Genomic DNA, 22220 nt, shown 5'->3' on the forward strand with positions numbered 1-22220 from the left:
TTTTTCCATGACCACTATCCAGATCATTTTAGCCTCTATATGACTCCATTATTTCATCTGAAAAATGGGAATAATACTTCCTAGGAGTGCTGCCACATTTATTGTTTGTAACATCTGTTGGGACTCTGGAATGAAAGACTTTTTAGAAATGTAAAAAGTTACTTCTTCCACTGGTTTCTGTGGAATTAACGTCAAGACAGTAGTGGTTTAAGAACTCCAAGGGTTCCGTGTTACCTGCTTTAGGGAGTCAAAATACTTGGCAGCTACTGAAATGGTTTTCCATCTGTCCAGGTCTCTTAACACATGTATTATAGTGGTAAAGAACTGTATTCATTTCAACTTAGGTCATCTTGGATCTTTCTTCAGGCTGGAACACTCCTGCTCACAATGAGTAGCAGCATACTCCGTAAAAGGTCTCATTGATTTCAGAACGGCTTTCACTGATACGTTGTACTATCCATTGTTAAGTAAGGGAAAAAATATCAGTCTGGCTGTGTACAGTGAGAGCAAAAGAAACTGGGGGGTGGGGAGTGGGAAATACAGAGACAAGGAAACCTTTCATTTAAAAGAGATGCAAAGAAAACGTGATTCATCTGAATGTCTTAACTCTAAAGAAAACCTTTCACTGGGAAATGATAGAATATAGTATAAGGGCTGGCATCTGTAGTAAGGCAGAGTTTAGAAGGCTCATTCCAAGTAAGAGTATAAATTACTTGGCTGATGTATCAAATTTGACTCAAACACTGGGAATTCAACTGAAGTATGACTTTATCCACTAAAGAATTCCAGGCTTTAAAGGATATGGTGTTTCTGCCAGTGAGGCTGGGGTTTGGGGTTTGTTGCGTTCACGCTTCAGTCATGTTTTAGAGGCAGATCTTTTAGCAGTTGTGTAACGCACTAGCAGTACAGCATCAGAGCCACTGAAAAAGTGTGGGTTTAATTTTGTGTGCTGAAAGGCTAAATGAGGGCACAATAACACCTGAGTCAAAAGTCTTTTATACCTGTGTATCTTACTAGTCTGTCTGCTGGCTTTCTGTCTCCCTGCTTGTGCTGGGGTAGGTTTTTGTGCTCCACCATCCAGCTGGCTCTGCAGAGCTGCAGTACACCAAGCTCAATACATTATACAGTGCTGAAGGTGCCGGATTCCCTCTGTATCTTGCTATCCAAACCAAAGAGAAGCATTTAATGGTTGAATTCAGACTTGCTTCACTGGCGCCTTGACCTTAAGCTAGTCATTCTTCATTAGAGACTGTAGTGACAGGACAAGGGGTAACAGGTTAAAACTTAAACAGGGGAAGTTTAGGTTGGATACAAGAAGGAAATTCTTTCCTGTTAGGGTGGTGAGGCACTGGAATGGGTTGCCCAGGGAGGCTGTGAATGCTCCATCCCTGGCAGTGTTCAAGGCCAGGTTGGATGAGGCCTTGGGTGATATGATTTAGCATAAGGTGTCCCTGCCCATGGCAGGGGGGTTGGAACTAGATGATCTTAAGGTCCTTTCCAACCCTAATGATTCTATGATTCTATGATTCTATGATTCAGAGCTCTGCAAGGCCAGACACGATTCTCCTTGTACTTGCAGTAGTAAGCAGTGTTTTCCATCAAGCTGACAGACATAACTACAGGATGGTGCGAAGAAGTGGAAGAGGGTCCCATGGCCGCACATGCCACTTGCTTTCCATTTCAAGAGACAGACATTTTTTAAGAGAAAAATGAAACTTAGCATGCTGTGCTGTTTCAGACCAAACTATAGGTTATACTGGGTTCCTTCTCCTGGCATCCTGATGCCATCCCCACACTGTCCCTCTGTCATGGTTTAAACCCAGTTAGGTAACTTGTTCACTCACTCCCCCCCTTCTTTCCCTCCCCCTACTCCCGGAGGGACGGAGAGGAGAATCGAAAAGAATGCAACTCCCACTGGTTGGGATAAGAACAGTTTAGTAACTAAGGTATAACACAGATCACTACTGCTACCACCAGTGATAATAATGATAAAGGAAATAACAAGGGAAGAGAATACGACATCTCACCACCAGCCGACCAATAACTCCCCCCCCCCCCACCCCGACCAAGCACTGACCCATACCTCCTCCAACCCCACAGTCTCCCAGCCCTTCCAACTAACTCTCCATTACATCCTGGGCATGACGTGCTGTGGTATGGAATACCTCTTTGGTCAGTTTGGGTCAGGTGTCCTGTCTCTGCTTCCTCCCAGCTTCCCCTCCTCCCTGGCAGAGCATGAGGCTCACAAAGTCCTTGGCCAAACCAAAACATCATTGTTATCAGCTCTGTTCCCAGGCCGAAAGTCAAAACACTGCACTGCACCAGCTACCAAGAAGGAGAAAAATGACTGCTACTGCTGAACCCAGGACACCTTCATAATCTCCCCTTCTTCCACAAGAGGAAATTAACAAGGCCGGCTTGGACAGGGCTTGGAGCAAGCTGGTCTAGTGGAAGGTGTCCCTGCCCATGGCAGGGGTTGGAACTGGATGAGCTTTAAGGTTCCTTCCAACCCAAGCCAGTCTGGGATTCTAGGATTCCCACACACTAAGTGAGGGCAGGATGTTTTTTCCGTAGTACACACCAAGAAAAGCTGTCCTAGATCCTGACCTGATTCAGACAGCTCTGTATCAGCTGCTGTGGAGTGCCCTACTAGAAGACACACTGGAAGACTACTTGGAAACGTTTCTGGGCACAGTGTAGCTACTGTCTTGCTTTGGTGGTGTGCCATAGGGAAAATTGATCAGCCATACTCCCTGGTCCTGCTGTAGCACTCCAGTTGGGTTTTCTCTGAGATGCATTTCAAGGGCTTGGTTTTAGTGGGAGATAAGAGATACTCATTTTACCTGAGAACAAGACCACTTACTTAGACACCCCCTTGGAAAAGCATGTGGTTGATGTTTGCGATTGCTCATGTTCTGTTATTTCTACTGTAGAGCAGAGAAGAAAGTAAGCGATGGAAGCTCTGCAATCCAAATGTCATACATGCTTTATTATTTCCAGGGCTGTGCCACCCAAAATCCCCAGTCAAAGCAGTCATGTTTGTAACTGGGGGGATTCCTTTTCAATATATAAGCAAAAAGATGGAAATTAATTTGTAATGGGCTACCTATGCCTATTCAACTTTATTTGCAGCAGACTATCTCATAAAAGAAAGAATTAAAGCACTTGGGCATGTAAATCAGACTCTTGCTCATATTCATGAGTCTTCTGTCTTGAAATTTTCCTGGATAGCTGATAAAGCAATGAATAATCTTCCAATACAAACCCTGGCTTAATCATTCCCTTTATGGTCTGTAAGCCAAGCTCAACTTTCAGTTATATCAAATTCAGCCTAGTTACAATTATTTTTTCCCTACCACAAGCCATTATTAACAGTATTGGAGACAAACCTCAAATGATCCATATTTTCTCTGCAATGGAAAAAAAACCCAAACACCTGAGGGTGCTTAGCTGCTGCAGGTTTCCACCACTTGAACTAGCATATTTTAGCCCATAAAGTGATTTATTTTACTAGTTAGCAGATTGAAGAGCAGGGGCTCCACTGTATTTAATTAGAAAGAAATGGGGAAAAGGAATGTCTTGAGAATACCCAGGAAGCCTGGTTTTAAGGAAAACCAGCCATGAATGGTCTTGTGAGGTCTTACAGCTATCACCTCTCTCTCAGGTTATGAACGTACGGGATAAGGTGTTCAGAAAGTAAAACCCTATCATCAGAGCCTCTGAGTGTCACACACTCAAGGTGCCAATGACACACAGTACATCCAGCCACACGCCCGGCTTATTCCTCACTGCGGAATTCAGGAGCTGGGCCTTTCAAGTCTCCCTCTTTGGCATTTATCCAAGATGACTGAGGCTTTGAAAAGCAGGATTGTTCTGAAAGGGGGATGGCAGTTCCAAGCAGCCATTTGCCATGGTACTGCACATCCATCATCTCCTTGTAATACACAAGCACGTGTACACTCACATCACAGACAGTGCTCTTTTCACTAGCTGAGCGGCTGGAATGGCTGCCAGAGAATTAGGAGGAACTGGCCAGCCTTCAAGATTTCTTTATAACGACTTCTTAATCAGCTCCCATGCCTCTGTACTCTCATGTCTGTGTGTCTGGTAATTTGCTCTACTTTATGTACACTCCAGTCGTCATACAGATTGGCTTTTTACTTTCCACAGCAATTCCTCTCACTTTGCCAACACCTTGCCATTTGCAGCTTTAATGCCTATTGATAGCACTTCATCAGTGATAGCTGCCAATGTATATTCCTTTTACAAGATGTTCACCCTCAGTTTTTATAGATACTTACAAATTTAGTCACAAACTGATCGGGTAGTTCGTTTTCATTTGCACTTCACATGGAATAGATTAATCAAAATGAATAGATCAGTGGAAGATTGAAAACAGAGACAAAGCTTCTATAGTGTGGGTTTGTGCTCCAAGCCAGAGTCAGCTCTACCAAAACCATTCCTGTGTGCCTAGTCTGGTTTTTAATACCTTCAATGAGAGAGTTTTTACAGCTTCCCATTGGCAGCTGCCTGTGCAGCCCTAATACTGATCCTCATCCCAGCACCAACACACACTCCCTAACTTCTCTTTCTTTCACTCCCCAGGCTCTGTCACAGGAACCTGAGCAGTATTCTTGTCAGTGAAGCTAAGGCAGAGAAGGCTTCTAAAACCTCAGGCTTTCCCGTGTCCTCTGTCACCCTGTCTCATTTATCAGCGGGTAGATGTTTTTCCTACTTGCCCTTTCACTGGTGACAAGCCCTTCTTGTGGCCCTTTATGTCCAGCTTCAATACAAATGGAGTTTCTGCTCTCTTGGCTGTCACCATCCCACAACCCCATACCTCTCCTCTTCCTGCCTGGCTAAATAGGGGATGCCTTGCAGAGCTGTGTGTGGCCTGCCCATGCTCTGCCACGCTGAGTCATTACTTGGAGACAGTCTGGTAAAGTTATTTCTGTGTTTTCAGATGCTCTGACAGATGCTCAGTTTTCAGCACAACCTGTTGTGAAAAAACATCTCTGTGGAACTGGTTAGTAATAAAGTCCAAAGCAAATTTCAGGCACTTCTCCCAGTTCAGTTTCAAACTCACCTTGGTGTGAGGATTATAATTTACAAGTTAAGCAATTTGCTTCTATTTTATTTTTAATGATAACTGGTGGAAATTGGCAGGAGGGAGAGGCTAAGCCTCTTGTACATGTACAAGGGACGTTTTTTTTTCTCTACAATAATCCTTACATGAACAAGGATTGGTGTTTTACAAGAAAACTATGGTTTCCTCATTTAAACTGTGGGGTTTTTTTTTCATTTACTATTAATGGCAGAACTAAACTGCCTTTTGATGTTCAGTGAGGTGCAATCTTTTTTTGCAGAGAAATACGTAGAACATTGTCTCTTCTCCTGCCTTTTTTTCTCCCACGCTTCTAGCTATAGCTAGAAATAAATGCTCTGGGTGTTGCCAGGTCTCATCTCACAATATCTTCTGCTTTATGGAATAGCCATGTGAGAACTTACGGGTTCTTACTGCCTGGTGACATATCACAGGAGTACCTCTGTTTCCTGTCACAAGAGCCTGAGTTGACTTGCTGTAAGCTTTGAAGATGTCATTAGCCTGCATCGCTTGAGTCACCAAGTCAGGAATAGAGAGGTGTTGTTTAGTGCATATCCCAACACAAATCACTTGCAGAAAGTTCAGTGAAATGATTAGTCCTATCTCTTGTAATTATTTTTAATGTTTTTAATCCAAATTTGCAACTAGATGGCTTCAAATCTGTGTGGCTTCAGGTTTAAGGTTTGATTGCAACCCAACTAAAGGGCTGGTAACCTGGTAACTGTGCTGGGTACCAGTAAATGTTGGGTTTTGATTACATCAAAAATGTCCACTGTTGTTCTTCACTGCCCTTTAGTTGTCAAGGTGTATGTCTTCCCATTACTGATAGTAGTATATGAATGCCTCAGTCAAGATCATGACCCTGTGATGCTTAGCTGTGATAGATCTACACAAATTTCTGTCTGTGTCCTGAGGAGCCTAAACAGGCTAACAAAGAAAACTGAACAGTTGAAAGCTGAACAGTCTTTTGAGCTCTGTGGTTTTATAGGAACAGCTTCACAGCTCAGAGAATACTACTCAGCCAGCAGTGATTAGAAAGACTCTTCCATTCACCTTGCATTGTCTCGGCCAGTCTGGGAAGCTATTACCTCTGCTTTGTAACACACCAGTCTTTATGAACTTTGCTTCAGATCTCTAATCTATCCTCGCATTAGGTATTTTTCTCCCTAGCCAGCTCAGTCTGCAGCCCTTTCTTCATCAGCTGGCTCCAATTATATGATCCTCACATGCTATCTCTGAATAAATGTTCTCTGAAGTTAGAAAGTAGAAAGATGCCCTTGGTAAGCTACTTTGATTCAATTGCTTCAAATAGGAAGAGTGCTGTTGAGGTATAAAGGTTAATTTCACCCATCTCAACTGAAGTTAAACACAATTTTATGAAGTCCAAGAGATGCTGAGATTACCACTGCTGAAAACCTAGTTTCTCCAAATTCTTTACCCAAGTAGATGCTCTATGTTTTCTTTTTTAGCAAGGGATGTATTGCTTAGTCTAGATTTTTGTGAGATCTCAGATGCCAGCAGTGAGCCTACTGAGAATAATCAAAGATTTTTAGTAGAATCAAAAAAAAAATAGATTAATTAATTAAATAAAATAGGTGTAATTGCTTGATTTAATTTCTGAGTGGGAGCCCTGGCTTCCTAAGGAGTACTAAGCACTTTGAGGAATGCATCTGTACCTATCAAGTCAAGCATGTGGCATGAGCTCATAATCAAGCCCAAAGTCCTGTTTGTCTGTGCTGGTTACGTTTTGGCTTTGACTCAGGTCTCACCCAGGGCCTCAGTGCAAACATGAGTTTATTGACATGAGCATTTACCTTCACACAAAATATTTTCAAAACTTTTTAGAAATGTAGAAAACTTTGGAAGTAAGGAAAATAAGTTCAGCTCTGGGGTCCCCAACACAAGAGGGATGTGGAGGCGTTGGAACAAGTGCAGAGGAGGCCATGGAGATGCTGTGAGGGCTGGAGCAGCTCTGCTCTGGAACCAGGCTGAGAGAGCTGGGCTGGTTCAGCCTGGAGAAGAGAAGGGTCCTGAAGGGGAGACCTTAGAGCAGCTCCAGTGCCTAAAGGGGCAGATAAGAAACCTGGAGAGGGGCTTTGGACAAGGGTCTGTAGTGACAGGACAAGGGGGAATGGCTTTAACCTGACAGAGGGGGGACTGAGGTTAGACATTAGGAAAAAATTCTTTACTATGAGGGTGCTGAGGCGCTGGCACAGGGTGCCCAGAAAAGCTGTGGCTGCCCCATCACTGGCAGTGCTCAAGGCCAGGTTGGATGGGGCTTTGGACAACCTGCTCTAGTGGAAGGTGTTGGAACTGGGTGAGCTTTAATGTCTCTTCCAACCAAACCATTCTAGGGTTCTATGAATCTGTGATCAAGAACCAGGACTCAAACCCTTACCTTGCAGGAGAATGAGCCATGTGGCTTCATGCAGACATGTAGATCTTTGGGATGTATCAATTAAAATCCAAAGTCTTAATTATAAAGAAAAAACCTTCATAATCTCAAATGAGCAAGTGCATACCTAAATCCCTGATAGGATCTTCTGCAGCACTGCTACAATAGTAAATTGAAGAGGGTCATAAAATCTGTGGTGTCAGTGATACGGACAGCTGAAGTCCATTATACCAAGATTGAATCTGCATGCAAAATAAGGTTTGCTAGGCCTAGAAATCCACAGGCTGTTAGCATAGCAGTCCCTGAGTACAGGTTCATGTCAGAGATGTTAATTGTCTTCAAACATCAGGCAAGCTATCTGCATTTTGAAGTCTCTCTAAATGGGCATTTACATAATTTATGTGTTACAAAGTCCATTGATGTATATTTGCATAACAGACCGTAGCAGTGCCACAGATCCATCGCACCACATGGTGTCAGCTCTCATGAACTTCCAGCAGGTTTTTCCCTTTATTGGAGCTCTTATGACAGAAGGAAATTGGCAATAACTGATAAATCACAAAGCCTAGACTGAGTGCCTGTCAAAGCTTCTTTGGCTGGGTGGAAACACACAGAGATCAAGCCACATGCTCAGTCACCTAAGAAGTGCTCTGCTTATGTCTGTGCCAGTTCTGTGCATAAAAACAAGTAGAAATGGTCCTTTATGTATTCATTTGAGTTCACTCATTTGCCTGATGTGGAATCTCCCATTGTTCTCCACTAGTTTGCTGCTTTCGTGCTCTCCAACCCCTTCCTCTTTAAAAACTGATACACTTTCTCATCCCTGCCCTCAGCCCCTCAGTACAAACTGTTGGAGAGGTTCTATTGGAGAAGAGCTTTGGGACCTGCATGGGCTTTGTCACTCGTGTCACTTGGGCAGTCAAGCTTGAGCACATCAGTGTAGAGAGAAGCCTCTTGAAAGTTGCAGAACTTTGACTTCCAGTACAGTGTTCATCACTCTCAAAATGGTGTTTTATCACTCTCATGATGGAGTTAATACCTCAAGGAGTTTTTATCCAGTGTGTGTGCTGTGAGGAGAAGTATTTTTTCCACATGGCTAAGTGGGAGAACCCTGGCCAATGTAAAGTTCAGCAGTGTTGTTACCCTGAAAAAGGGGGAAGATTTATAGCCCTCAGTCTGTTCTGTACCACACTGTTAGCAGACTAGCTACATGCAGGCCTGGTGGTTTTGGTGTAGATGTCTCCCATGAAAACTGGAAGGAGCAGTTCAATCCCTCCCAGAACAGAACTGTGGAATGAGATCATTGCCAGCTTCAAACAGGAATTTCCTTCCTTTAACTTGCTCCAGAGCCAGAACACTGACTGAGCACAGTCTTGTGCATAAGCTAATGGATGGTGCTTCATTTTGTAAGACATTTTATTAGAAAAGTTTGGGGTTTACCCCTGGTTGTATATCTCCTTTTCATTTGTGTTGATTTAGGTATTCATCATCCTGCTGAATGTGATAAAGTTCATCAGTTTCCCTGCATGCTACCAGTAAGATAATGCTTTTAAGCCATTTGGTATTTTCACATGAAACATGTTTTTCTTGCTACAGATATTCAGTAGAGTGATGGCTCTAATCATCCCCTCCGTCAATAACTGTCAGCAATGATAGAGCTGGGTTCTGGTTGGCTGGATAAACCTAGCAATGTGAAATAGAGGATATGCACACTGAGTCGTTGCCAAATGAGCAGGAGAAAAGACAATTTAAGCTTCCCATACCAGAGGTGAAGCAAGCCAAATGCAGCAATATTTTCCTTTACTGCTCTTGATATTAAGTCAAAAATGATCAATCCAGGATAATATCTTGCCAGTTTCTTTTTATTTCAGTTCTGACAGAAATTAAATACTGGACAGATTCAATAAACAAATGTTTTCTACTGATTGATCTAAGGACCAGAACTATCCTTTGGCATTACAGCTAATCCTTTTTGTCATCTAGATTAAAAGAAATCAGGTGATAGGTACATTGAAGTGATTTCAGTAGTTATTTTATAATTAAACATCAGTTATTATTATATTCTGTTACAGCCTCTTTAAAAGATTTGTAGTAAAAGGTTCTGTCTGTGCTCAAATGACAGAAATACAGGAAACATTTTAAATCCTCACTGCAGCCACTGGGATTTGGTGACTTTGCAGTAGGAATCAAGTGTGCCCAAGTTTTTTAGGGAGCAGTGGGAATAATGGGGAGGATGTGACTGGCTTTTAAAGCTAGAGGAATTATGAGAGCCACATGTTTTCAGGATGAAAAGAACCTTTCAGATGTCTTTTAGAGATGTTTAGGATTGTTGTTCTGTGTCTTGTTTGTGGTTATTAGAGTCAAGGATTTAGTCGGGCTGCCTGAAGTGTGTGTGTTGAGTGTATCCTGCCTCACTGTGTGAGGCAGCTGTGAGAAACAGGGATCTGCCCTCAGTCACAGAGCTCTTTGGTGGGAGGGGAATCCTGATGTGCTTTACTTTTTCCTGTCCACTCCTTACAGATAGGACACCTGCTTATGCTAAAATGTGAGAGCACGGCTTCCTAAGCAGATAGCAGTTCATGTTCCGACTCCTCACTGGCATCTCTTTCCTTGCGAAGTCAAGAAGAGACCTCGCTCAGTGGCACAGAGCAGTTTTGGTCATCTCTTTGGTTTTTGCTGACACCCTATGGATTAATTGGAGTAGTTAGTTGCAGTATTTTGGGCCAGTTTGCTCTTAGGGTAAAGCCAGGTAGTTAGAGTATATAGCAGTGTTGCAGAGACTGAGAGGGACTGTCTCTGCATAGTTTTTGTGACTGGATAGTGCACAAGGGACCTGGATTGAAGTGCCCCTTCTAAATGACCCACAGGAAGGATCTGAACCTAGATACCATCTATCACTGGTGCCCATTTTAACGACTACTAGTTGATAGAGGTCTACCTGTTCTCTTACTATTTAGCATGATCCTCCAAGCCTGGAAGAGGAGAGGAGACCTGCAGGTCATTCTCCACCTCCAGTGCAGTGCCTCAAGGGCTGTGGAGCTCACAGGTCCCTGGGGTTTGCAGCTGCAGAAACATTAAAGCTGTGCAGGGCTTCGGGAAGTGGAAACTGAAGAACCTAGAGAATTGTTATGCCCCCTCCAATCGCTAACTTCTCATGTGGAAACCTAAGCTTTCTTGGGGATTGCTGTTGCTAGTGCACAGGTTGTAGCATACTCAAACCTGACCTTCCTCTCAAGCTACGTGATCTTCTTACAGCATGGAGAAACTGTTAATGGGGCTTATACATGACCTGTGAGTTTGTTCAGCTGAGATGCTGCTTTTCAGTAGTAGGCTTCAGGGCTGGCAGACGAAAGCCTAACTTCAAGCATGTTGGCTGAGTAATAGTATTTATTTGGGTGGTACAATCTCTGTTTAAAGTTAAGCAGATGAAGTTCAAATCCTTGCTGTAAGATGAATTTACATTGCTGCTAGTATGAGATCGTATCCAGTCTTTTTACAGAATGGAGTTTGTTTGGAACTTCAGAGCTAGATTAAAATGCTCATTACAAATGTCAACTGCAAATACAGTCAGCAGTTTATGAATATTTGTAACACGTAAATTTTCAAGCAGAAAAGGTGCGGTTTCCCCTTAAGACAAAAGGTGCCAACAACACATGCTCTTTTTCTGCTTGAGAAATGAAGGAGCGTCTTGGGGGGAGAGGAGTTGGGATGGCTTTAAATGTTTTTGTACTCCCTTCCAAAATAAGTTTATAGTTTCCCCATATACAATTTAATTAAGCCTTCGATTTGACCTTTGTATTGAGCAATAAATGTTAACGGGGAAAGATGTGGGTAGAAAGAGAGCGCGAACAAAGCATGTCCCACATCAGCCAATGTGAGAACTGTTTCTGTAACCAAAACTAATGAGATCATCAGGACAAAAGCAACAGCCAAAGCATTTTCAATTATTACTTGTATTTTTCTTCCCTGAGCCAGTTTATATTTTTCTTAATTACAGCTTTGAGCTGTGGCATGATATTTAGCAGATGCCTTCGGCACTTGGCGTGCTGATCACTTGCACACTCCAGGCTGGCAGGGGCACCTAATCTTTGAAGTCTAGAGCATACATTCATCTTTAACCGTAAAGGTCAATGCTGCATTCCTCGCATCCCCCCAAAACTCCCATTAAGTTTAATAGGAGTTTAGAGCATGTGAGGCACGTGGGATCAGGATCGCACTCAGTCTTCTGGATATCACCAGTGAGGCATGTAGAGAATTTCTAAACTTAACTAATTAGCTGCACCATGCAGCGATGGCAGAAGGCTGTCACAGAGCTTTTTTTGTTGTTTCTTTCATTACAAGAAAGTTCCAATGAAAGTTCAACGGATTTACTGGGAACATCATGTTTTACAGATACTTCCATGCTGTGTTTCAGGATATCATGTCAGCTGTGCTGCAGTATGTACGAGGTATCTGGCAAACTAAACAAGCTGAAACATGCAACCACAAACATGTGCCTAGGACTAGACTGAAAACAGATGTTTCCAGGAAATGTAAAAGATGTTTGGCATGTTTTAAGCTTATACTTTCAGCTTGTCTGTATTTGAATAAGCCTCATATTGATATAAACAAAATGACAAAACCTTTACTTGCAAATGACTGACCAATTCATGGCTCTACTGCTGAATCATAGAAGGCTGGGTAGGTTTGGTTATTTCTTCACAAGGAAAAGACGGATTGTGCTATCTTGACATTTCCCATGGCAGGAGCTGAGGCAGTTATATATGTGGATTTACTTTTCAGCCTTCAGATCTAATCCAGTCTTATTGTGGCTCCTGAAATTCATGCTGGGTTTGCTATTGTAGTTGTGTATCAAAAGTCAAACAAATACAGTGACAGGTTTCCTTAGGGATAATGCCCTATTCTCTATATGTGTATTTTGCAATCAAATGTATATAGACAAAAAGATTGTTTGGGAATGTGGAAAGGAGCTGCCATTTCATGAAAGCGTGGCTTCCAGGCACCCGACATCTCACAGTTGCCTGTCTCACAGTTGCTCCTGACTTTATTGCATTTTTCTCTTTGTTGCATTTGACTGTTCTTTTAATAACAGTAGTTCCTGTAAGCTCCAGCCAATGTTACTTCTTGAGGAGAGTGCGGATATGGTGGTTCTCAGCCTGAAGAATTTACACCCAGAGTAGTTCTCTTGCTGGCCTGCAGGGAGAAGTGATCTGGCAAAGATCACACAGAGTTTAATGCAGAATTAAAAACTGGACATAGATGATCCTAGTCCCAGTTTATGCGTATCCCCCAAGGCCAACTTCAGTCACACAGTCGTTAAGAAAAGAAATGGAAAGATTGCAGAACCAGGGTGGAACACATCAGTTAACCCTCATAATCTTGTCCTGGATTTTTTGTGGAGACTGGCCTAAACCTCTAATGCAGCTCAGTAGTTAAGTGACCTGTTCAACTCAGACTTAACTCTGCAGACCTTCCTTTGTCTGCTTAAAGATTTCTTCTCCCTAAGGCCAAGTTCCCATAAGAAGGTGCATGGGGAAAAGGCTTAGATGGACACCATATTCTCAGGCTGAAATAGAAAGGGGTAGAACAGTACATACATGGGAGGCTGCAGAGCTGTTAGTTACTCCCTTCTTCTGGCTCCAAAAGGGATTTATTACACCTGCCTTTTACTGATTAGTATTATGTAACGGACAATAACCGGCTCCAGAATTTGGAGAATAGCATCTCGAGTTACCACAGTTCGGGGGTTCTCACATTGCCATTTCCACAGCATTCCTGTTCCCATTTGTCTGCTGCAGCTGTAACTGGAAATAATTAGTGCTGGCTTTAATGTCAGGATAATAGATTATTTGGAAATGGTTGGTACATTTTATGGTGACAGCATTGTTTTGCAATTTCAGAGCTCCTTCCTTTGAATATGTAAAAGTAATTTCAGCTTTTGCTACCAGAGGTGATAAAAAGCTAATAATAACACTGCAGCATCTACTGTAATTTAAGAGCCTGTTCCACCAAGTTGCACCTCGTTTTAATTTTCTTATGAAGCTGTCAGCTAAAACCGTGCCTGTGATCACAGCAAAATTTATCAAGCAACTGAGGTGCAGTGTGGAGATGAAATGCAGGTACTGACCAGTTTGCTTTAGACCTCCATTGTGAGGATCATGACAACCATGATGAGGCATTCATTTGCTATAGTAGATGCTGACATTCTGTCTTTTCAAAGCACAGTGTTTGCATGAACGTCTAGGAAGAAATGGACAGGTCTGACTTCACAGAACCCTGGAATGGTTTAGGTTGGAACAGATTTAAAGATCATCTAGTTCCAACCCCCAAGCTTCATGTAATTAATGTGGCAAAGCAGAAATAAACAATCTCCCCTTATTCTGGAAGGCACTGGGCCAGCTCAAACACAGGCTTCCCCAAAACTAATCCAGCTTCCCTCAGTGGGAGATCAGCCCATTCAACCACCTTTCCCTTCCTGCCTTTTCCTTTGCTCCAGCAATACTTTATCTTCCCCTGTTGGCAGCAGCAGCAGCCTGTCTAGGGAGTCCTTGCATTTATCCTTCAGCTCAATGGAGACAGTGCTGAGCTTGATTCAGTGAGATGAGGAGGGCTCAGTGGCAAGTCTCTGCAGGGAAAGACTCTGTATCACCCTCATGATTTGCATTCACTGAGAAAAGACTGAGCTCAAGTAAGGTCAAGAAAAGGACCAAAATGGAAAGGTGTTTGTGTCAAGTAAGATGAACTTGTTCATCCCTTGGCAGGACCACAGGAAACCTCAACAGACATTTTAAGCAGACCTTGTTGATACTGTTCATTAGAGAACAATAGCATGCGCGTACACCAAAGTTACATCTTTGGTAGTCCCTGTCAGTAGAAAATTGCAAGTCATTTAGCCTAAGGAGGGGGCACGACCAGCTGGGGTGCTAATAAGACTTGCACTTGTGTCAGATAACCTGGTTATAAACTAGAAAGATAATAATGGCATTTTTTACCCCTGTATCATTCCTGGCTAAGATTGAGGTGTGCTTCAATGTGTCACTCGCCAAATATGTTTGAAAGGCATATGCTCAGCCTGCACTTGAGGGTTTCCTGTTCCCAAATTAGATGACAATGACAGTTTTGACACTCCTGTTTATCCTAAGCTAGTCTCTCTGAGGAATAGCATTGATCCATGTAGGTATTTCAGAAGTTCAGTGTTGTTTGAGCGGCATATGCATTACTGTGTTGGAGCTGGATGAGCTTTAAAGTCCCTTCCAACCCAGCCATTCTGTGAGTCTGATTTCTGGAAAGGAGAGAATGACTGATGATGGGAAGAAAGTTTCTAGTGGTGGAAAAAGCTTTTAATTGGGAACCATAAAACCTTTAAAATGCAGAAGGTACATACTACAACAAACCAAAGTTGTGGGGTTGGTTTGTTTGCTTTTATGAAGTCATACACTGGGGCTTGATTCATGGGTATTGAACATCTGTGGTTTGCTTTGTTGAGACTGGAGTTTCCTTTCAGTGCTAGTCTTCACACTGACACTTCTTTTTCTTTCAGCATGCTTGCTGTTTTTCTTCCTTTTGAATGTGAGTAGTAGACTGAACATAGGTACCTCTGAGGCAAAGATTTAAGAGGAAAAACTCATTTAACTTGGAGTCTCTCAGCCAAAACCCTGGAGTGAGTAAGCAAAACCCTCCAGTGAGTAAGGAAGACTGAAATCTTTACATTGATGAAATTTGTGCTTTAAAAACTAAATACAGGATTGAAAAAGATCTGAATTAGGGCTGAGGGTATTTTCATTTATTTTTAAGAAGAGAGAAAACAGACCATTTTAAATAAAATGCTAGTTTTGCACAATTAAATCCCAAATTAGAATTGGCCATGAATAGCACCAGTAGATACTGTGCTGTGAAGGCAGAAAGAGGATTCCAAATGTAGTCCTTCCCATGGAAAGGATAAAGGCAGAGTTTTCTAATGTATTATTTAACACCTGTTATGTAGGGCATTAAGCAGTCACCGAGAGGAAAGCTTTCAAAAACCAGCAGCAGCCTCTCTGATAGCATTATCTGTTACCTTAGATTTTTGGTTAAGTCAATATTAAGAAAATAAATGAATTAATACATTTCAGCCTGCCCGATTTATAGATGCCAATCAAGTTACAATGCTGGACATGGCCAGCTGAAAGAGGGGAATAGATTTACCTGAGTGAGGTCTTAATTTAATCAGCTGGCCCCAGAGAGCTGAAGTCAGCAGGCTGGGATGATATAAGAGGCAGCAGAGAAATTGTGCCTTTACCGCAGTGGGAAAGGAGAATGACAGTGATGGAAAGGAGTCTCGGCAGTGTCAGAACATACCTATTTCCATGATTTATTCTTAATTTACTTTAATGACAGTCTGAAGGTTGTCCATTTTTCTTTAAGTGTCCTCAGAATACTGATATTTTCTAAACATTTAGAGTATGCTTTTGCCCCCTCCTTTCCATTAGCTCCATTGCAAGTTGGAGAGGAGCTATGTCCATAGTTTGCCATCATGAATTTTAAGTGCAGTGTCTGACTACCTCTGTCCCACTAATCACCTTGCCAGTCCCTTCTCTGCAGTCACCCTGGAGTCAGGTCTAGGAATTCCAGGTTCCTCTGGGATTAATGTTGATATTATGATAAAATAAAGAATTCATTGTATTTCTTTTATAGCTTACACTGGCAAAAGAACAATGTGTCCTTTCCCAATACAGTAGCTCATTTTTATTATCAAGTGAGTTTATTGATGGTTGTTCAGAGCTACTGACATGCTGACAATGATCTCAGATTGCATTTACATTTCTGGAATACTTTTCATCTTTCCAGTTTCTGCCAGGAACTTGCTTCTGTGATTCAGAGTTTTTATTTTAAGATTGGACTGTTGTTTAATCTGTATTACAAATCCATGCCTTTTGGTTTCCAGTGTATGTGCACTGCATTCAGTAGTATCACAAATCCTTTAAGCTTGGACCTGAACAATTATTGTTAACTTATAAATTCTTCTAGGTAGGAATTCGGGGGTTTTGCCTGGCATTTGGGTATGCTTTTACAGACTGGCTGTAAAATCATCATCAGATGAAATGGTGGGTTTATTTCACATACACACCCAAGGCCAGTGAGAGGGTTCAAGGACAATATGACCTTGGTAGTACTTGCAAATAGCTTGGGAACAGCAAGATAACTGGAGACTTTTATCAGTCATTTTCTCATTTTAAAAAAATCCATGGTTTTGCAATAAAGGACTACTACTGCTTCATCTTTTATGTGAAAGATGCCCGGTATTGCCCCAAAATGCATCTGTAGGGAGAAAAAAGCCCTGGTGATATTGTTCCATACTTTGAAAACAAAAAATCCTTGTATTTGCTGGGAAAAACAACAAAACAAAATCCAAAGCATTTTCTCTTTGTAGCCACTTTGTTGCCAATGTTAGGTTAAGGGTAGGAGCAAAGCAGAAGGAAGCTGGGATGCTGACTCTTACATTAAGCCAATGTGCTCTCTGGTCTCCTGCAGCAACTCAGCAACTTGATCGGTGTTTCACTGGGGCACATTACAGAAGCACTCAATCCTAACATCATGTTTTAAAGCATGAGTTAGTTCCCATCCCAGGTGAAACTGAAGCTACTTTTTGTGAGAGACCAGCCACCGCAATGCGGAATACCTGTTATTCTGCTCAGGCTGCATCTAGACGTAGAGAAGTAGAGCAGGCCAGTCAGAGAACACTGTTGAGCAGAACAGCGGGTGCTGAGGGGACAGACTGGGTCCAAGTGAAACATTAATACAAGTGCCCCATCACTCTCTACATGTTCAGTTCAGTTATGCAGACTACTGTATAACATGTTCCCACAACAGACAGAACTCAAAACCTTAAACTTAAAAACTTTAAAAGATGTATGATTAATCTTGCATTTACTTTCATGTTTTCAGATATACTCAAGGACAAGAAAACCCATCCAGAAAACAGAAACGAACCAAAACCGACTGTGAAAAAGATTGACACCACAACTACCACAAGCACTGTCAAGTCATCCTCTAAACACAGTGTAACTGGAAATGGGAGCAATCCAGCCCTGAGTTCCTCACTTGTTGTTTTAACAGCACTAGCAGTTCTGTGGCATCATCCACTGTAGCTACATTGCCTTGCAGCCACTGCACAAGCCTTTCCTGTTCACTGTCGTTTATACCTACAGCCTTACCCAAGAGAAAAGGAATTTAAATGGCTCTCTAGTTTATGTGATATGTTAGAATAAATATTAAACAATATGCTGGAGTTGGCAGATACCAGGTGTCATGACTTACAATGTCTGAAGATAGGCTTTGACAAAGCCCACCGCAATACAGAGACAGTGATGGAAATACCAAGGGAATAATTGCAAACACAGAAATTGTGTATGTGTGTTACTGTTTTTCTCAGTTTCATTTGCTGCGATCTGACCGGCTGGGTTTGTTTGTTTAATTTTTCTGAAAAATTATGTGGATGGTCAGTCTTCACATTCAAGCCAATACATTATTTTTCTAGTGAACAGCAAAAAAGCTATGTCTACCATTGTAAACCGTGTTAAAGTGAAGTACTTGCTCTCCACCAGCTTGATGAAATTCCTGAGTGGTCAAGAAGATCAAAAAGCATGTTTGAAACTTCCTTTCACTCTTACAGTTTAGATTGTAGGCAGCAACATAAGAGCATATGGTGTGTCTAATATATCAGTATAGTGGCCTTAACTATAGAAAAAATTCTAACCACTTTGTTTACTGTGGGATAGAGATAGTGAGTTTCCTAGCCCCACAAAATGCCATTACCAGATGCATAAGCATATGCTCAAGGCTTATTGGATGATTGTCCAGCAGCAGTGGGAAATGTGAATAACCGTGTTTTATCCAGCTGAATGCAGCTCTGTACAGATTAAGAAAGAGATAATTCAGTGCAAACTCACTTTGCCTATGTGATGTTAAAGAGAAACCAACTTAAATTTCTCATAAAGGTCCCAGAGATATAAATTACTGGAAGTCCCATTAGACGGTAACTAGATTTTTGTGCATTGTGCATCTCTGAAATCAACTGGTTTATAAACTGTGTATTATTTAATGACATTTAATGTTTAAAATTTTGTGCCGTGGTAGGTGTAAATGTAAACCAATCTGAAATCTGGCGTTCTTTGTTATGCCTCATCTTGATTGCTACTCTAGAAAATGTCAAAATGGGCATCACATTTCAAGGCTATTTTTTTAAATCAGTGATGCATTAATGCATTTTGACTTTTTGGATTAAAAAGTACTATAATAACTTCTAATGGGTTAAGAGTAAATATGTGTTTTCCAACACCTGTTTACAGTGCCATTGAATATATATATATATATACAACAAACACCACTGTATGAATACAGTGATTAATGATAAATACATGAAACATTAGAATTGTTCTATTTACTACATTTCATAACTATTACAACATTTTAATGGCTGTTTTCATGTTGTAGACTTTTATTATGTACAGTTTTATAAGATGTAATGTAAAACACTTGCCTTTGATTTTTTTTTGTAAAACATCTCTTTCATATTTAGAGTTACACAGCCACTGACATAACTCAAAAGAGGAACCCTGTATCTTACTAATCAACCTCAGGCATTGTATTGACAACTTTGATTATAAAAGCCTGACTCAGAGAAGTTGCCATGCGCCAGTATTACTACTGGACATCATTATATAGGAAGCGGCAGTAACACAGAACAAGCATACAGTAAGTGAGCAAAGATTCATGACACCTGCATGTTTTCAGATAGTATTAGTGAACATGTCTATGTTTTAATTACGTTTGCAAAAGTGGGGCTTGAGTGTTGTTTTTAATTTAGGCTCTTAGATTGTATTTACAGACACAAAGCTGCACAAGCAGTGTCTCTGAAGTGGTAGCAGGTAGGTTTTCTAAAAGATACTTCCGTTTTAATGTTGAAACAAGGAGATAAAGTGGGAAAAATACTAACGTGAAATATTTTATATTGGAATGCTGACTTTTTAAAATGGTAAGGCTGTTATCAGCCCTAAGTAGTGCTTTCTGGTCATACCAGTGAAAATCAGTTTTCCCCAAAACACTAAAATAGTTGTCCTGTGTTTCCCAGGGTTTGTGAGCTGTACCAGTCCTATTGAACCATAATTACAAATACCACTTCTTCTATTCATTTTCAGAGCCCTTTGGAAAAGTGGACTTTTACCTGAGGAGGTGTTTAAGTCATGTCATTTGTACAGTGAAAGGACACCGTAATTCCTTGTAGTCTTAAAGGATCAGTTGTGATGGCTGCTGTTAGACAGGTTGGTCCCTGTGCACACATAGAAATGTACATCATGTGCAAACACTTGCCACCAGCTCCTCGGGTAACACCAATCACTGTGGCTTTGCTGAAGCAATTCCTATCTGTTGCTTGTGAAACTGACCCCTTATTTAGTATTCTCACACTTAACATGCTTAGTCATTGTTCAGGCAAATGTACCCACATTTGCACTCAAGTTTCCATCAGCAGTCCTTCGGGATAGAGCTACAGATTCAGGGCTGGGCTCTGACACTACCAGATTTCAGCTGTGCAGTTTGCACTTTTCAGTTCTTCTCACCTGCAGAGAGAGAACTTGAATATCCAGACTTGTATGTCTTTTTGAGGTTTCTTCTGTAAGAGGTTTTGTGCTTTTAGCTCAGAGCACTGATTGGCTATCCTACTATGCTGCTGGTGCAGAGGAATTTGCAGAAGCCTCGCAATAGGCAGGTATAGAATAACTCAGCGAGGGACTTAGTTGTTGTTGCTAAATATCATTATCTTGCTAAACAAAAACCTCTGGAAAACCAAGTGTTTGAATCTGGGGTTTGGTTGGCAAATAATTAGTATAACATAACATTCATCTCTCAGCCTAAACAAGACAACCTTGTAAAGTTTCTGTAACAAAAGTAGACCAAGTTCAAACTGTGGGGAAATAGAATCAACTCATTTCATGGGATTCAACCCCAGTATTTTAATAGACACAATTTATTCGAGACGGAGAGAAGAGACTTCAGAGGACTCCACACCTATTAATACAGTTCACACTAACATACTTTTACACTGTAAGAAGCATACTGGTCAAACCAACATGAAGTATGTTCATAATGTGCATCAAAAATGGTGCAGGTTTAAGGGGCAATGCAGTATATTTTTACTGATGGTTTATGATTTATTTTTTTTTTCCTTACGATCAGTTGCATTTACATACATTTAAAAAAAGAGTTTTTTCCATCAAACAACAAATGTATACCTGCAAGGGCAAACCCAACTGGCTGTGTCAGATAAAGGAACTATTTCTATTCAGATGAATAAGATACTTATTTTACAAACTCTTACTTTGTTATCTAGGACACTGTAATTATGATGTAATTATGAAAGTCTAAATTCAAAATACTTTTAAACTTGCCTATGTAATCTCAGTGTAAAATAAGGTACTGGTCTAAGAGCATTGCTGTAGCTTTGCCTAACAGTTATGAATTGTATTTAGCTGCTGCTTTTTGAATGTTTATTATTTTGCTATGACTTTCTTCTGATATTTTGCTGTGCCAGCATTCGTGAATGCCAGCATTGGAAAGTAACTGCTGTCATACATTTGTGAGTAAAATCAGTCTATCATTTTCTCTTGATAGTGATTCAGGCTTCTTACAAATAAGACAAAATTGACAGAGGCATACTGTCAGTTCTTAGTGTTTCACTGCTATTTGGGCTCCATCTTACACCAGGTTCATGCAAGAGGTTCATGTGTCACTAGTCCCCTTCCTGGTTATGAAAGTATCAGGGGGAAGAGTGAACGTGGGTGGACAAATGCATGTGTGGCTGTGGTGTGCCTGTGCTTGGCAACGTCCAGCTGTCTCTTCTGAGGCTCGCAGCAGAGTGTTCTCAGCTAATTTGCAAGTGGCTTTTGCACCTCTCCAAACCACTGCATGGAGGCTGGCCAGGCAAAGAGCAGCACAGAATCTAAAGGCTGCATTTTCAGGCAGCTTCACAGACACCTGCGATGAATTACACTTCTTTTGTTTGCAGTTTAAGGGCTCTACAGAACCCAGCCTCTCATTTGCAACCTTGCACGTTTTTTCTGTCTTGCCTATTGCCAGCATTATGCTCTGGCCTCTAGTGTGCCAGGCACTTTGTCTTGCATAGGGAATTATGATTCAGATCTGTCAGTCAGTAATGAACCTTTTGAGGTACAAATATCTGTCAAAGCTTGATAAGGGCAACACAAATAATTATGTCCAGCTGCACTGGCTTCAGAGGCTCTGTGCATGGGTATCTGGCTATGAGATTCACATCTCTTTGATCTCTTAAATCAGATCTGTATTTAATATATCCCTATTTCCTTTTGTTACTAAGACTGCAATGTGCATCATAATTTTAAATTTGACTCTAATCCTGCATGGGTCTTCTCAATGTTGTCCTAATAGATTTCTGCACAGACTTCATTTTACTTTTAGATGAGCCTTTTTGCCCAGATTTACTGAGCCATTCTTACTCAATATTGCATATGATTAGGCTTAAGCAAGATCTCTTCAAGTGAAACGAGCTGAAACACACATTAAGGTGAGATACTGAGTAGGACAAAAATCCAGAGCCCCTGTGTTCCTGAACTGTACTCGTCACGTTAAGCAGAATTTAAGGTTTAGCTGAAATCAGAGTCAAAATTTCATACCTAGCCTGGTGTCAAGGGGATTTCAGCCTGTACTGAG

General features: G+C 41.3%; 1 protein-coding gene across 4 annotated transcripts in view; it reads left to right on the forward strand.

Moving 5' to 3' along the window:
- LOC130608566 (glypican-5-like) overlaps positions 1–21143 on the forward strand; it is a 386458-nt gene extending 365315 nt beyond the window's left edge. For all 4 annotated transcript variants that reach the window (XM_057426555.1, XM_057426556.1, XM_057426553.1 and 1 more), the window contains one exon: positions 17424–21143. In XM_057426555.1, coding sequence (XP_057282538.1) covers positions 17424–17626 — 203 coding nt within the window. In that variant the 3' untranslated portion in view covers positions 17627–21143. The remainder of the gene's footprint in view (positions 1–17423) is intronic.
- Positions 21144–22220: the final 1077 nt, after the last annotated feature.

The sequence above is a fragment of the Pezoporus wallicus genome, unplaced genomic scaffold (assembly GCF_028554395.1).
Source record: "Pezoporus wallicus isolate ANWC-B61680 ecotype Strahan unplaced genomic scaffold, APGP_CSIRO_Pwel_v1 contig_7680, whole genome shotgun sequence".
NCBI lineage: Eukaryota > Metazoa > Chordata > Aves > Psittaciformes > Psittacidae > Pezoporus > Pezoporus wallicus.